The sequence below is a fragment of the Zootoca vivipara genome, chromosome Z1, assembly GCF_965207765.1.
Source record: "Zootoca vivipara chromosome Z1, rZooViv2.hap1.1, whole genome shotgun sequence".
In the NCBI taxonomy this organism is placed as follows: Eukaryota; Metazoa; Chordata; class Lepidosauria; order Squamata; family Lacertidae; genus Zootoca; species Zootoca vivipara.
Window position 1 is genome coordinate 25,070,310 of NC_142583.1, and position 16,071 is coordinate 25,086,380.

General features: G+C 40.1%; 1 protein-coding gene across 3 annotated transcripts in view; it reads right to left on the reverse strand.

Annotated features, from left to right (window-relative positions):
- Positions 1-16,071, reverse strand: part of TRAPPC11 (trafficking protein particle complex subunit 11) — a 72,131-nt gene that overhangs the window by 52,542 nt on the left and 3,518 nt on the right. For all 3 annotated transcript variants that reach the window (XM_088661057.1, XM_060278734.2, XM_060278735.2), the window contains exons 4-21: positions 15,834-15,904; positions 14,968-15,082; positions 14,026-14,125; positions 13,079-13,152; positions 12,607-12,703; positions 11,540-11,673; positions 10,566-10,713; positions 9,149-9,242; positions 7,616-7,695; positions 7,461-7,539; positions 7,323-7,377; positions 5,600-5,745; positions 4,593-4,654; positions 4,375-4,507; positions 3,377-3,507; positions 1,473-1,625; positions 650-837; positions 106-254 (exon numbers count right to left, since the gene is read on the reverse strand). In XM_088661057.1, coding sequence (XP_088517183.1) covers positions 106-254; positions 650-837; positions 1,473-1,625; positions 3,377-3,507; positions 4,375-4,507; positions 4,593-4,654; positions 5,600-5,745; positions 7,323-7,377; positions 7,461-7,539; positions 7,616-7,695; positions 9,149-9,242; positions 10,566-10,713; positions 11,540-11,673; positions 12,607-12,703; positions 13,079-13,152; positions 14,026-14,125; positions 14,968-15,082; positions 15,834-15,904 — 2,009 coding nt within the window. The remainder of the gene's footprint in view (positions 1-105; positions 255-649; positions 838-1,472; positions 1,626-3,376; positions 3,508-4,374; positions 4,508-4,592; positions 4,655-5,599; positions 5,746-7,322; positions 7,378-7,460; positions 7,540-7,615; positions 7,696-9,148; positions 9,243-10,565; positions 10,714-11,539; positions 11,674-12,606; positions 12,704-13,078; positions 13,153-14,025; positions 14,126-14,967; positions 15,083-15,833; positions 15,905-16,071) is intronic.

The following is a 16,071-nucleotide window of genomic DNA, read 5'->3' on the forward strand; positions in this document are numbered from 1 at the left end:
TTTATTATAACAGTACAAGAGAAGGGAGTGATTTAATCCTTTCCATAATAAGTCCATCACTCTCTATAGGGAATGTGAGCAAGTACCACGGCACATAATAAATACCTGGTTTTAAGCCTGCTGTGAGCTTTACATCTTTGGCAACAGTCTTCTCATGTGACTCAATTGTCACAACCAAACAGTACATTTCATTTGTCAGGGCAGGAGGTTCGTGACTTAGCTGTACAGAAATGTTTGGCACTCTGGAAATGACCCTTTAATAAAAACAAGAGAAAGATCAACTGCCTGCTACCTCTCAACATTCTTACTTCCTGGTATTATCCGCTCCTCTAGCTGCTGCAGCACAAGCCTCTGCTTGCACCACAGCAGCAGCAGCATTCTATGCAAGGCAAACAGTTGAGTTTTGTTTCAAATCCCCTCATATCCTCTCTTCTCGCCACATACTTTTGCAATCTGCCCAGCACAACACACACTCAGGCACTTCTCAATACTATTTTCATTACCACCATTTCCATTTTACAAATGGGAAGAGAGGGAAACTCTGCATTCTTCACCCTCTCTCTCACACACACACACACACTCCCAAGACACCAGACCATTCTATGTATCCATTAAACATTTGTCATTGTACATGCTGATTCCCACTTACATGGTGCTCGTCTGAACTGCAAGGCTATCCCAATGAACCTCATTATCTGGAAGTTTAGGTCGCCTTTTGAAGGAACGAGCTGCAAGCAATGCTTCTTGAGAAGAAGCAGCATCTCCCCCTCCTCCATGCCAGTTCAAAATCAAACACCGGCCATTCTCACCACCCAGAATCAAATCCACTGATGTGATCTGGAAGACAGACAAATACCATTGGGACTTTTCCACTCCAATCCATGTAACATATGCCATGACACATACAATATTCACCCAGAACCATACTAATATAAAACTCACATTACCAGTGCCACCTCCTTCTCTATGAAATTATGCTGAGGCAAATCAATATTCTGAACTGTCTGGCATAAATCAGTCTGCCCCTTTGGACATAAAAATCTCCAGCATCAAAATTTTCCTATTATGTGTGGATCTTTTTCAATATATGCCACCTTTACTGGAAACTTTGTTCAGAAGTCATTTCAAAAGCACTTGTCCCACTACAATCTATATGTGCACAGGATTGTGATCTTAGGATTCCTAGGTTTTCTAGAAAATACTTCAACTCTGCCATGTCCCCTTTCTACCAATGCTGCAATTTTGGCCTTCTGAATAATGCAATGCCTTGCAGAGTCCCATCTGGTGCAGTGCTGCAGCACAGCTCAAAATGTTCTACTAGTGCAAAGGCCTTGGGCATCTAATTCTATCTCCTGTTTGTTAAAACAGTACCCCCTTGGATCAGTCTGTTAGTGTTAACAAACTCCTGATCTATAATCAACCTGTCACTGAGCTTTTTAATGTATTATTTTGAATATTAGTTAAGGGCATACCTCAATCTTCTTTCCCACATCCTCAGTCTTTGCCACAAATTTGAAAGTGAACTTCTTTGTCTTACCAGGGATAAGACACAATGTCCCCTGGCTGGGTGGTTCCATGTCACTTTTTTGATAGGCTTCTTCCACCACACAATATTGGTTGTATTCCTATAGCCAAAAAAAAAAAAGAAGTGGGCAGGTTTTTCAAAAACAGCACCACTACAAGAGTAGAATAATGTACCAAATCTAATTTGTTGGGATTACAGTTTTGCCCCCCAACCCTTTTAGAGCTAAATAAAAGTTACACATACTATGCACTTCATGTCAAAGCAGCAACAGAAAATACTCAGATAAATGTATACAGTCGTACCTTGGAAGTCGAACGCAATCCATTCTGGAAGTATGTTCAGCTTCCAAAATGTTCAAAAACCAAAGCACAGCTTCTGATTGGCTGCAGGAAGCTCCTGCAGCCAATTGGAAATTGTGGAAGCTGCGTCGGACGTTCAGCTTCTAAAAATAGTTTGCAAACTGGAACACTCACTTCCGGGTTTGCGGCGTTCAGGAGCACGTTCGAGAACTAAGTGCAACGAACCCCCTCGCCGACGTTGCCAATAGATTATGAGATGAAAGGGTACTGGGGTAAAGCAATCCCCACTCAATTCCTCACGCCTTAAAATAAACCCCTCAATTCTGGGCTTCTCAGAAAGAGAGTCTAATTCCAGCTTTCGTGGCCTGATCTCACAAACACTCAGGGCTATTTGAATGAACAACCTCTTGCCTACAGAACAGGGACTCCCTCAACTCAGATCCCCACTGTATCAGTCTGCCATATCTCCTTGGCAAACGTGTGGCATACAGTACTGCCCTTCCTGTGTGACTCTAGGACACAAACTATCCCCTTTTCCTTAGGTAAGTTTTGCCCTTTTCTGAGCCTCCACCTCTGTGAGTTTTAATACGCTGCTGGAATAACCAAGGCCAGGCATCCCCAAACTTCGGCCCTCCAGATGTTTTGGACTACAATTCCCATCTTCCCCAACCACTGGGAGTTGTAGGCCAAAACATCTGGAGGTCCGCAGTTTGGGGATGCCTGACCAAGACGATACTCTTTGGCACAAAAAGAAGATGAATTTTATTTTCTTGAGAACATAGGTTTTTCTTTTCTTAACGATGCAGAAGTTTACAAGCTTAGTTACAGTTATACATTAACTCTGTCAGACTTTAACTTCAAGTTATCCTAAGCCTAACCTAAACCACCACTATCCTGGCCCCACACCCTTCCTTATTCCCTCTTCGTCACCACACTCCCACTCTTCCTCTTCCAACTGCCAAAACGGTTATTCCCTCCTTTTTAAACTGGGCACCGTCCCGCCTCCTAAAGATGCACTGTCAGTTAAGATGGAGGTGGATTAACTCTTTCTAATCCAGGGTGTAATAAATCTTCCATCCTGGGGCTAATCCGTTACACTAAGCTGTTCAAAAACCAAGGTAGGTTGAAAAAGAACTATCAATTGCATTTTTAAGCTATTTAAGATGAGAAAAGTTCAAGGAAAGATTTGTAATTTATACCGCAATCCTATGTACTAGAGGGTACATCCCAGTGAACTCAATGGGGCTTGCTTCCAAGTACAGACAAACAGGATTGCACTGCAAGTAGTTTAACTGGTTACTTGGGATAGCCAACACGGTGCCCTCCTGATATTGTTGGAACCACCATTAAATCAGTTCTGTACTTACAAGGATTACTACCTATACAGAAATAAAGATGCAGATTCTAAAAAAGAAAATAAATAAGTGGAAAAGGAAGTACTGGTATTTTGTAGTATTAAAATGCTTAGCAGAAGGTGAATCTTATCCACTGCACATCAAGAAGGTATTAACTTTCCTCAAAAGCAACACACGTTTTGCTGTTTTTTAATTACCTGATTATTGAAGCTAACACACAGCTTAGAAAACCGGATAGGATGTGGACAATCAGCTTTCAAGCATATGTCAAACTGAACTGGTGTATCAACATGAAAACTTGGAGCAAGAAACTTGGCTTTGCACTGCACTAGAGTTTAGAGCAAAAACAAAAGACAAGAAACACAGTATTAAGTATGACTGTCATATTTCACAGAGGGCCAATGGTAGATGAGCTGCTCAGTTAAATGGGGTCTTATTTTCTTTCTCGCCCTAGCTAAAGACATGGAACACTTGATGTGAGATTCTCCAGCTGCAATCCAAGCAGATATGCAGTAGGCAGAGCTGCTTCTGATTTTCTACTGTGTTCACTTATCTTCAATCAAATACAAACAAGATGTACCATAATATATCTATTATATATTAGGGTGTGCACAGGAAAAAACTGAATATGCCTCAGCTCAGCCCAACATCATGTTTCACCATGAATTCAAAGTGGAGGTTCATGCCACCATACTTCCCAAAGCATTGGATAGATTCTCCCTTGACTACAATAGGAAAATGCCTTTAACTTAAGCTTCTTTTTGGCAGTATTGGATTAAATTTACAGGCATAGTAATCATTCTGATGAGATGAAGCCTGCAAAATTTCTGACAAGGTGCACGTTTTTGTGTGTGTGCTATGCGTCTGTGCGATTTTAAAAAACGATTTGATGCAGTTCCCTGTGGCAATTGGAATGAATGTGACATACAACCACACAAACATTTTGCAGTTGGAATTTTTACCCGAGATCTGAAGTGTACATGTTTAACTTTTTAGTGCAGACAGATTTCTGCATAAATATACCAATGTACTGTATCAAGTCCCTACCTCCAAATCTAATAAAATTTGTAAACTATCAAAAATATAACTTTCAGAAATGAAATATGGATGCTTACAGAATTGAAGTGTGCCCTTTCATTTTTCTAACAAGTGTGCAAAATGTTCCTTCTTTGTTTTCAATAGCCTTGATACTTACCAAATGGAATAAAGTCTTGCACTTCTATTGTAAACATATTACTTCCTGCCAGAGAAACTCGGTCAGTCCACAACTTCTGGGCAGCTTTCACAGAAGCAGTATCACATTCAGGTTCTGGATCTGGATTCTCATTCTGAATCCAAAACAAGAATATCAGTTCTACATGTAAAACATTTACATTTTTGGAGACTCAGAGAAGTTGGATTCTACCTACTGACCATGAGAACTTTGATCAGATTCTTTTCTATCCGAGATTTTTGATCTTCTTTCAAAGTAGATGCTGATGGAAAATACAAAAACAAATTAGGAAAAAATGAATAATAATAATAATAATAATAATAATAATAATAATAATAATATTGTTTATACCCCACTTTCAATTTATAATGAAGAGTTACTGCCTGAAAAACCTGCAAATGCTTTAACATTCCCCAGCCATCTTCATACTCAAAATCCAGGTCTAGTTCTTGCAACCAGCTCCAAAGAAGGTTCAGCATATTTGTTGCATTTCTATCCCAATCCTACAAAGATCTCAGAGCAAGATGTGTCCCCATCTCTCCCCCCCCCCACATTAGGCTGAGAGTTACTGAACAGTCCAAGGACACTCAGGGAATTTCTTAATGTAGTTGGGATTTGAACACAGAACTCCTTGGCCCTAGATCAGGGGTCCCCAGACTTACCGCGCAGTGGGTCGGTGCCCGCCGCGCCAATCGCGCGGCGGGCCGGAGGGCGGGGGAGTGCGCGCCCGTGCGCATGCGCACACGCACACGGGCGGGGGGGAAATCGCCGAAAATCGCTTGTGCGCATGCGTATGGGCCTCCCCCGACCCGGAAGTGCATCGGAAATGACCTCTTCTGGGTCAGGAGAGGCCCATACGCATGCGCAAAAAGGATTTTCGGCGATTTTTTGCCGATTTTTCTGATCGTCGCCGCGCCGCGCGCCGTAAGAGCGGGCAGCGGCAGCGGGGGTCGTCGCGGGCCGGATTGGGAGGCCGATTGGGCCGCATCCGGCCCGGGGGCCGTAGTTTGGGGACCCCTGCCCTAGATAGTCTAACCACATTTGAAGCAAAACCAAAAGAAGGGATCTCTTAAAGGTACAACAACCCTTTTAGGCAGGGCTGTTCCATACACCACAAATGCCTTTCATCTGCCCATGTTTGCACTAATAAACATTCAAATCAAAATAGTTAAAAAGAAGAAGACAGAAATGAAGTGCACTTCCTTACCCCTTCCCAGCAGCTCTAATGAGTATGTAAGGTAATCTTTTATTTGTGCCATGAGATAGGAACATTTAAGAGCTGTGGTCAGTATAGAAGTAAGAAGAGTCCACCATCCTTCACTACGATAGTCACATAAAACATAATCTAGCAGCCTGGAAAAGGGTTAAAAGAGAATTTAACTAAGCAAATGAACCTGACAGTTCATATAAAAATAACACAGAAGCCAAATAGAAGATACACCTGATCAAATAAGCTTTGTGATGTGAGTTTCCTGGGGGGGGGGGGAATTAATCTGAACGTTTTCAGTTCCCTATGACAACTGGGATCTTATTTCACATCTTTGACTTCCGCTTAGCAAACAAAACTAAAGAAGTACATACGGTTAATTTTACATGCCGCAAAAGTACTTGGAGGTTTGTTCTAATAGCTGAACTGAAATATTAGCTGAGCACAGAATGGAGAAATCCCACTGGTTACTCCTCCAGTGCTCATGGAAAAACTACCGGCACACACTAACCACAGGGGAGTTTGTCAAAGAGACATGAGTCCCACATAGGGGAAATAAACCCATCATGTCAGTGCAATGTCTAGGAGCAGTATCTGAGAGGGTGCAGACTATGGCACCAGTCTATTTCTCCCCTAGCAATGCTCTATTATTCTTCCTGCTTGTCAGGGGGACTCCCTACAGGGAGCCTCCCCCCATCATCCTGGCCAGCACTTCAGGTGGGGGAAATGAGGAGTGGAGCTGAAGGAGGAGGGAAGGCTCAGCGAGGTATCAGAGCCCCTGCACTGCCCTAGCCAACAAGTGGAAGAGGGAGCACAGCTGCTTCCAGCACCCGAATTGAGATGCGTGCCCAAACGCAGGTTTAGGGGGCGGCGTTTCGGGGTCCCCTAGCTATTATGCTGGCCCTGGAGCAGAAGGGACGCCATTGCCAGATTCTGCAAGTGACTAGGAGGTCATGTTTTCTGCTATCTCTGGACTGTAAGTAGTATGCACAATAAAACCCCTAAAGACAGAACGGACTAGAGCGTCTTTACTCGGGAGTAGCTGCAACAATCCCCTAACACTGCTCTAACAGAGTTTACTGGCAGTTAGGTATGATACATCAGTAGGCCATTCTATTGATATATTTCTGACTTTTAGAAGACATCTGAAGGCAGCCCTGTTCAGGGAGGCTTTTAATGTTTAATAGATTATTGTGTTTTATTCTTCTGTTGGAAGCCGCCCAGAGTGGCTGGGGAGACCCGGCCAGATGGGCGGGGTATAAATAATATATTATTATTATTATTATTATTATTATTATTATTATTATTATTATTATTATTATTATCATTTCCCTTCTCTTCTCTCCCCACATGCCCCTTAAATCTGCAGAGGGTTTGAGAAACACCCAAAATATATGGTATTTAAGAGGCACACAGAGGAAAGAGAGAGAGAAACTTCTGCTGCACAGCCAAAAGTCCTTGTGCTAGTGGAACTGTCTAGTTGCACACCACCTGTAATATCTGAACTCACTGAAGCTATGCCAGGATAACCTGTCCTGTTACAAATTATGATAGATTCCTGGTCAATAACCTTCAAACTAACCTGTTCACAACCCTCTTCTATACAAGTTTTCCAATTTTCACTTAAATTACTAAACAAAAAAAAAACAAAAAAATTAAAAAATTAAAAAATTAAAAAATAAATAAAAAATCATGCAGTGGCATTTATAAAAATCATACTTACTTCAAAGCTTTGGTGTAATCTTTAGTATCGTAATACTCTTCACCCATCTGAACCACTGAAAAGAACATTATGTTATTTACAGTATTAAAAACTGTAAAATGTGTTTTATTAAACATTAGTTAGGAATATTATACTTACTCAAGTGACTTTTCATTCTTGGACATTTGTACTTCTTGAATTGGGCAACTGCATTACTCAGCAAGGTGATTATTAGCTCCTAATAAAAAAATATTGTTAAAGTTATATTTGCCCTTACAATGACAAACTACAAATGCTATTGAAATGTGACTTACAGAGTGAAGAACCTTTCTCTCTTTCAGTTGCAGCGCCAAAATTCCCACTTTCTCCTTTTCGGGATCATTGAGATCAAAGCCTGCATATGACAATGAAAAATCCATCTTAATGAACTATTGTACATTCTTTTGTTACAAGCCTGGTTCCAGTTCAAGAATGTTCAGATTCTAAACACTGCTCTGTATCTTAGGAGAAGGAATGTTTTAGAACTCAGGTGTATTCTTTGTTCTTTTAAGTAGACTGTTTTAAAAGATAGGCTGAAATAATTAAACATACTAAAAACTAAAGCACCTTTAAGTGCTATGGTCTAAGTCAGCCTACTGGGAAAATTACTGCTCTTAGCAACAAAGCCAAAACCTCACAATCTGTGGTTTCTTGGCAACAGCCCATAAAAGGAATGATTCCAGAAAGACAACACTTACTGTATTTAATTTTTGCTATTATGGAGGCTACCAATAATGACACAATCCTTATATCACACAATGAGAGGGTTTGCATTTATCTGGTAAACTCATTCTAAGCCTCTTTGAATGGAATGTTTAAAACCACAGGCTTAGTTCTCTGTTCTCCCGTTCCAAATCTCTGTATGGGCTCTAACAAACAGAAGTTGCTTCTCCAAGCATAGGCTGCCTCATTCATTTCAACAGAGGTAGTAGATCTCCATGTGAACAAAAATATACAAGCCAATCTATTTCCTCTAGTCTTGTGCCACTTTAAAGATTAACCAATTTATTACGGTACAAGCAGTGGCGGAGCTTCATGCTCCGGCACTGGGGACGAGGCTGGGCGCACCTGGGGGCGGGGCGCACCTCCCAGAGGGGCGGGGCATGCGTTCCGGGGGCATGGTGCACCTCCCGGAGGGGTGTGACACACGTTCTGGGTCCGTGGCACATGTTTTGGGGGTGGGGCGGGCGCCTGCAATGGCACCCCTTGGAGCCCGCCGCTTGTGGCGGCCCGCCCCTACCGTCCCTATCTTCCTATGCCCCTGGGTACAAGTTTCCACAGAACACGTTACTACTCTGTGGAACCATTCCTGAACTGATATGCCTCTTGATGAACTTCAGCATGTCTGTCATGTATTGCAGTATATAGGATATGTCTTAGGCTGTACTTGATTCACTTGAGACATAGTTTAAGTCTGTTGGGCTTTATCACTGCTCTGGATGAGCTGCAAATACACACCTGGGCACTGAAGGATAAGATCAGTAGCAGCAGGGAAGCTGACAGAGGAGCTCAGCTAGCACTACCAATCTTCTCATAGTGCAGAGGTAGAAAACCTGTGACCCTCCAGATGTGGTTAGACTATGATTTCCAGTAGCAATAGCCAGAATGGTGAATGAACCAACATCACCAGGGGAATAACAGGTTCCTTGCTCCTGTCATAGAAGATTCCCCAATATGCATGGTAGGATATACTGTATAAGGCTCTCAGGAACACAATTTGAAATATACAAACATTAGGATAAATGTCTGTTAATTAAGATTGTTTTTTGTTTATGTTCTGTAGGCAAGAAACTGAATAAGATATTTACTTAGTATTCCCTGCCTCCATGGTCTTTGTCCGTAGAAGTCAAGCATTCCAGTTTGAGTTTCCAGTGGATCTGGATTGGGATATATTACGGAAGACTGCAAATTAAGCAAAGAGAACCTTAAATATATTGTTAAAGGTTATGACACAGTGTGATAATAAATTACACAACCGAATGCTGGGGGGGGGGGGGAGAGAGAGAGAGACTTCCAAAATGCCCAAATCTGTATTGGCACAGAGGATGGAAACTGAAAAATGCTTGATGGTACATAAAGGCACTACACTGAACCTATGCATACCTGCTTAAGACTCTTGAATTCAATGAAATTCATGCACATATATTTGGACACAGGACTGTGCGTGCATGCACACTTAATTACAGCTTCTGTAGAGCTAATTATTAGAGGAGTAAAAATGTTTATGTTTTGCATGATCTAACTAATAGAGGGAGACCTGAACACCCCCCCGAGTTCTGGATTATGTTTGAATACAACAGCACTGCTATTTAAAGTTTTTTTTGTTTTTTCCACATACTTTTAAATGAACACTTCTATGCGCATTCTGTCATATTAATGTAGCATGACCTATAATTAGTCTGTGCCCAAATAAAGTTGCCTAGAAACCTAGAATTGAATAAGAGTGCAGAAATTCACTAGGATTTTTAAAGATGTACATTATCTAGACCAGGCATGTCCAAAGTCCGTTTCGGGGGCCTAACCCAGCCCGCCGGTTGGTTGGCCCCTGTGGCAGTTTATTTTAGACTATACAACACATGCATTTGCCATACACAAACCAGGTTTTTTTAATCTCTCTGTGTGTATATGTATATAAGTAAACATATAAATCTCTTGACCAAAAGAATTACGGGCTTATAAAAGTATGCTTACAGCAGAGATTACAGGATCTGAGATACCTCAGTCGGTAGAGCATAAAACTCGGGCAAAAAATTCTTGAATTACAGGGGGTTGGACTAGATGATCCTAGTGATCCAATTCTACAAGTTTATTACTCTGAGTGTGGACTCATTAATTTAAAAATACCAACTTGCTAACCCAAAAATCTTATTATTCAAGTTACCTTTACCTGAAATTGAAACTGAGAAATCAAAGTAAGTTCTGTTTTCAGCCTTACTTTTGGTTAATTTTTATAACCTATGTGCCGCAGGTATGGTTTTATAGCAGCCCATGTGGATTCTTTGTTGCACTAGAATCACACGCAAGAATGAACAGGAATCAGCTTTTTGCACACCATTGTATCTGATCAGTGCATGGTAACACCAATCACACAAATGAGTCAGCACAGCTATCTAGAAGACAGTATTAAAAAAACCCTAAAAGCTATAGTCGCTTCTTTCAGAAAACCTTGTAAGAATACGGTCTCACAAAGGAGCTTAAACAAATGCAAGGCAGCCTATGACTCACCTCATGATTACAGAGACTATTGGCCAATTGCTTCTGTTCTTGTGCATAGTATGCTGCCTGCTGGTAATAGAAACCAGGATTCTGAGTTTGAATAGCTGTCAGTCCTAGTTTAATAGCTTCATCGAACAAATCTCCAAAAGCTTGGAATCTGTTTAAAACAAACAAACAAAAATCACACGCACATCTGAAGAACTGGACACTTCAGATTTTCCAGAAGGATTAAGCAGAACAGAGTAGCAACAGGCAACTCATGGGCCACACAAAATCCTAACCTCTTTCTAGGACCCCAAGAATCTTAATTTAAGGAAAGATTCCAAAACTTTCCTATATAGCCATGAGAAGTAGAAAGTCTGAAAACTCAGGGCACCCTTTGCCTCAAACCAAAATAATTTTAAAATAAAGAAACCCACCAAATATATCACTACATGTCTCAACTCTCATGATTTCTATATTTGTTTCAAACTTCCTAATGATCCCACTGGGCCAAAAAATAAAATCAGAATTATGCATGTGATTAACATCTGCAATGCATACTATCTACTACATGTACGCTAGGTGCATGCAGATGGTTACTTGTTAACAGAATATGCAAGCTGGCAGACATTCTCTGGCTCACTATATATTAGCTTACTATATATTTATTTCTAGTGTAGCCCTGAACATGTTCCCCATTTCTTCTCTAAAACATGTCTGGAACAGAAAAGACTGAAATCTAGATAATGAGCACAAAAGAATTTGAGGCTTGCACCAGTCACTTTGGTTCACATCCCCGTAGCTTTAGGCAAGTCATTTAAGCCTCATTTGTATAATGGGTATAAGGGCAACCTTCCTCATGGAGCTACAGCTATAACTGATGTGGAATGTCATAAGGTTTATGTAATAACTTGCAAACCAAAAGCAACACCGCAGTTGCAGCTTGAATAAGCTCACCTATTCACTAATCACAGTAGTAAAATTACTAAGTAAAAACATACTGTTTTGACATCCAGGCAGCATGCTCAAAAGCCAATTCAGCACTCCCAATTTTTTTCTTGCACAAATCTATGTGTTTTCTGAACTGTGCAATTGCATCAAGCGGTGTATTATGTTGAAAACAAAGGCGACAAATCTGAAAAGATTTGAAATTATAACATTTTGATTAAAATATTTTACAATGGTATACTAGATTGACAACTACAACAGAATATGTATGTTCCTCTCTGCCCTTTCAGACTATTTCATTTTCCCCCCAAAGACAGACAAAATGAAAAGGCTAGTAACTATGTAATAGAAGCACAAATTCCAATTATTCACATGAAGTAACCTCAAATCATCGTAAAGATGCCAAGGACAGCAATGGGCAACAGGCTGCCCCTCAGAAAGAATTTGATGAGGAGAAACCTATCTGCATTTATAGGAGAATGCTGTTCTCACTGGTGCTTTTCCATGTTAACATGAAAACTTGGGATGAAAAATCTCTACCAGAACTTTTCAATTACTTGAATCTGAAAGAAGAATAAGTTGAATGGGGGGATGGGACTTAAAAGTTAAAAGTAGAAAGATGTTCTAATCCATATACTTCATGTGATTCAGTATCGAAGCATTCAATACAATAAAATCAAATTAATAAACTCAAGATTTCACCATTTTTAGCATTTATAGCCTCCAGGATAACACAAAACCATGGGCAATAATTTAAGAAAGGATTATGATTTCTGGTGTTGTTACTTATTCATCATTGCACAAACTGTACCCTCTGCAATTTCAGTGCCATCCTTCATGACCCAACGTACCCACACTCTGTCCATTTACAGGATATAACTTTCTATAACTATGTTGAGGACCAATTACACTATGTCTCTATACTTTATATAAAGAGCATGAAGAAAGGCCATTAAGGTCTGTAGGAACATAGCTTTACCTTACTCATTCTGCCTATACTGCCTCCTCACTCAAGCTCCATCCATTCAGGATATTCAACTAAGAAGTGTCCTTAAATCACTCAGAACAGGAACTTCTGCTACAAAATGTCCTAAGAAGGGCCAAGTTAAATAGTCATTACCTTGTAGTTTATAAATCCTGCCATAGTCTTGATTTCCAATATATTTGTTTCATGAGCTCTCAGTTCATGTACAAGATTATATGCAGTTCTGTAATTTCTAAGTAAGAAATTTTAAAGTTAGAAGTTGTTCACTTGTTGAAGAATAAATAAAGTAGTGAGTCCCAAATGTATTGCTTTTCTTTTCTTTGGACCACAACAGTGAGGCCCAGAGTCCTTTTGGAATTAAAGGGGTTTACTGTTGCCTTTCCTCTTAAGTAAAGTTACTTGAGAGGAAATATATTAAATATACTTGATAAAATGCTGCAGTGCATATTTACTCATGGAGAATGGCAATAAATCATTTTAAGAATGGCAGTAGAAAGGTGCTCTCCACTCCTTTGTCTCCCATCCCACCCACAAATGGAAGATATGCCTCTCTTTCTAGGGAGGTGGGAGGGTCCCATGATTCCAGCCTCTGCCTACAAGTACTTACTTTAGAGCATTCTGTGTGTCTTGCTTCAATTCACTGAAGAATCCTATTTTGAACTGGTGTCTAACAAACAGAAGCTGCAACACAACCAACGTACAATATTTTTAAAAGGTGGTATTAGTTTTAAAGCCATCAACATGAGGCTTTAGGCAACACTAATGCAGATTAATACCAAACTCTTAAGAATACCAAATCAATTTAGTCCACCATAAATTAAGGATACTGATTTGGCTTGCTTTTAAATGTGTAACACCTAGTGTTATTAATGCTGGTTTTAACATATAACTTGCTTTATTTTTGCTAGTGCTAAAGTTGCATTTTGATTTGTTTTGTATTCTGGTATGGTTTTAGAAATGGTCTGTATTCTTATAGAATATATGGTTGTAACATGTATATGCCACTGCATACTTTCAGTAGAAGAGTAAGAAATAAGTTAATAATAATTTCTCTCTCTCTCTCTCTCTCTCTCTCTCTCTCTCACACACACACACACACACACACACACTACCTCCTGCTTTTCCATGCCTACAGAGTGAAAGACAGGTTCCCAAAGTGGCAGACTGTAATGTCAATATTGTCCAAATGTCTAACAGGAATGATAATAGCACAAAGCAATACAACAGTGACTTGGAAAGTACAAGTCTATTCTAAAATAAACTTATTTATAAATAAGTTTATAAATAAAATATAAATAAATAAAATATTCTTAAAACTACCAAGAATAACAGGATTTGCAGCAATGGTGCTTCTAAATCAAGCATCCATAAACTGCGGCCCTACAGATGTTTTGGCCTACAACTCCCATGATCCCTAGCTAACAGGAACAGTGGTCGGGGAAGATGGGAACTGTAGTCCAAAACATCTGGAGGGCCGAAGTTTGGGGGTGCCTGTTCCAAATTCTTCAGCACTGGTAGCCCAACTACATAGTTTAATAAAGTTGCTAGTTATACCTGATGTGTTGTTTTGTTCAGGTATTCTTTATGAGATTTCACCCTGCGGATTTCTGTATAGTAGTATGTCTGTGCGTGTTCATAGAAGGCATTCTCTAACCTATGAAATAAAAGGTCAACTGCTTAAAAATGAAGTAAGAGTCTTAATACTTCACTGTATCACTAACTAGCTGCCTGGCTTCAAACAGGTTCACCCTCATTTCTCTCCCATAAATCTTAAAGCTTATGCAGGTATTCCCAAACTTCGGCCCTCCAGATGTTTTGGACTACAATTCCCACCATCCCTGACCACTGGTCCTGTTAGCTAGGGATCATGGGAGTTGTAGGCCAAAACATCTGGAGGGCCGCAGTTTGAGGATGCCTGGCTTATGTATATCAGCAGCATGGAACAGGAGCACACAGCTTTTCCAGAAATAAAATGGTGGTAGATTCATTATGTTTCAACAGAAATATGTAACATGTAGGTAATAGGTATATTCAAGAGTTCCATACAGATGTCGATGTAAATACACTTGGTGGAGATTTAACACACACGAAAGAAAATGTGTTAAATTGTGGAGAGATTTTAAAAATGCTTATTTTCTTAAAACTAGCCATATGCACAACCTGACCTTATAATTGCTCAGAAGCAGTGGAGGCTGCTCTATTAGGGCAACTGGGCACGACCTCACCAAACTCAGTCTGCCCTCAGCCAACCTAACCTGCCTGTCTTTTCAACTGCAACCAGTCCACAGGGTAGCATTGCTTGTCAGTTTCTTCCTCCTTAGTCTCAGTGTTGCCCTTGCAGAACTGAGCAGGGAGGATGGGGACAGAACTAAAATGCCTTTGCTCTGCATTTCATTGCCTCTGGCTCCATCTACTGTTGGCTTCCCTGCCTTCTTCCCCATGGCCATGGTAAAAAAATAACTAAAGAAAAGCCGGCCTCTCACATAATTTACTTACCTTATAATATAACCTACAAGGTGATCAGTATGTGGCAAAACGAACAGTGACTTTCCAGAGAGGTCACAAGCATTGCATAAAGCCGCTGCCCTTTCAGAAGCAATAACATCTTCTCCTAAAACAAAATTTTAAAAATGCTGAACCATCTACTTTCTGAAAATCTGTCAAAGGGCGACAGATTGTCACATTCACGGTACACTATTAACCATAGTTTACATGACATGCAATTGAGTTCATTCTGCACTACAACATATAAGATGAATGGTTCCCCTTTGAAGCAAGTGTGAAGTTAATTTTTTTCTGAGCTGGAAGAAAAGACAAAGACCGTGAGACTTACAGGAACAACACTGTTGTTGCAGCTGATTACAATATATCTGAACCCGTGGTGCACTAGATTCCTAAAATAATGTCAATCTGCACCATAAGGACAGTGTGAAAGGCTTTTAACACAAATAAAAAGGAACCTAGAAAACCTGATTACCAGAGAGAAAAGTGGGATATGACTATACACCCCATAAAAGGCTTTTCAAACCAGTCTCAGCTCTGTCATCTGTCTCCAGCCAAGGGTTAAGACAGATATACTGTATGCTTTTAAGTTGTTTTTATTTTATTGTGTGTTTTGACATTGTTGTAAACCGCTGTGATATATTTCTATGATACAGTGGTATATGATAATGTTCATAAATAAATAAATAACTGCTACTGAAAAACATTCAACCTATGGTAAATACCAAGTCTCCCCTCCCCCACTTTCTTTATGGCACACATTTCTGCCTTCTATTGAAAAACAGGTGCATTTCACAACTTCAGATTACTGTGTTCATTTATTTCAAATCTGATCAATTTAGCTTTCAATTGTACTTCACCTGGAGGTAACGGTGTTTTCTTCTGAATCAAAACAACAGCAACTTTTGTGTTTCTTCCCTGCAAACTCTGTCTGTAAGAACAATACGTAACATCAAACTAAAGATGGTAAGCATGCAAGCCTTTAGACCATACATACTGCAAAATACATTTAGTAATAAATGTTGCCTTTCTCAAGAGACAATGGGGTGTGCCTCTGGGGGTGAAGTCACACCAAACATTTAGTACAACCTTAACTAA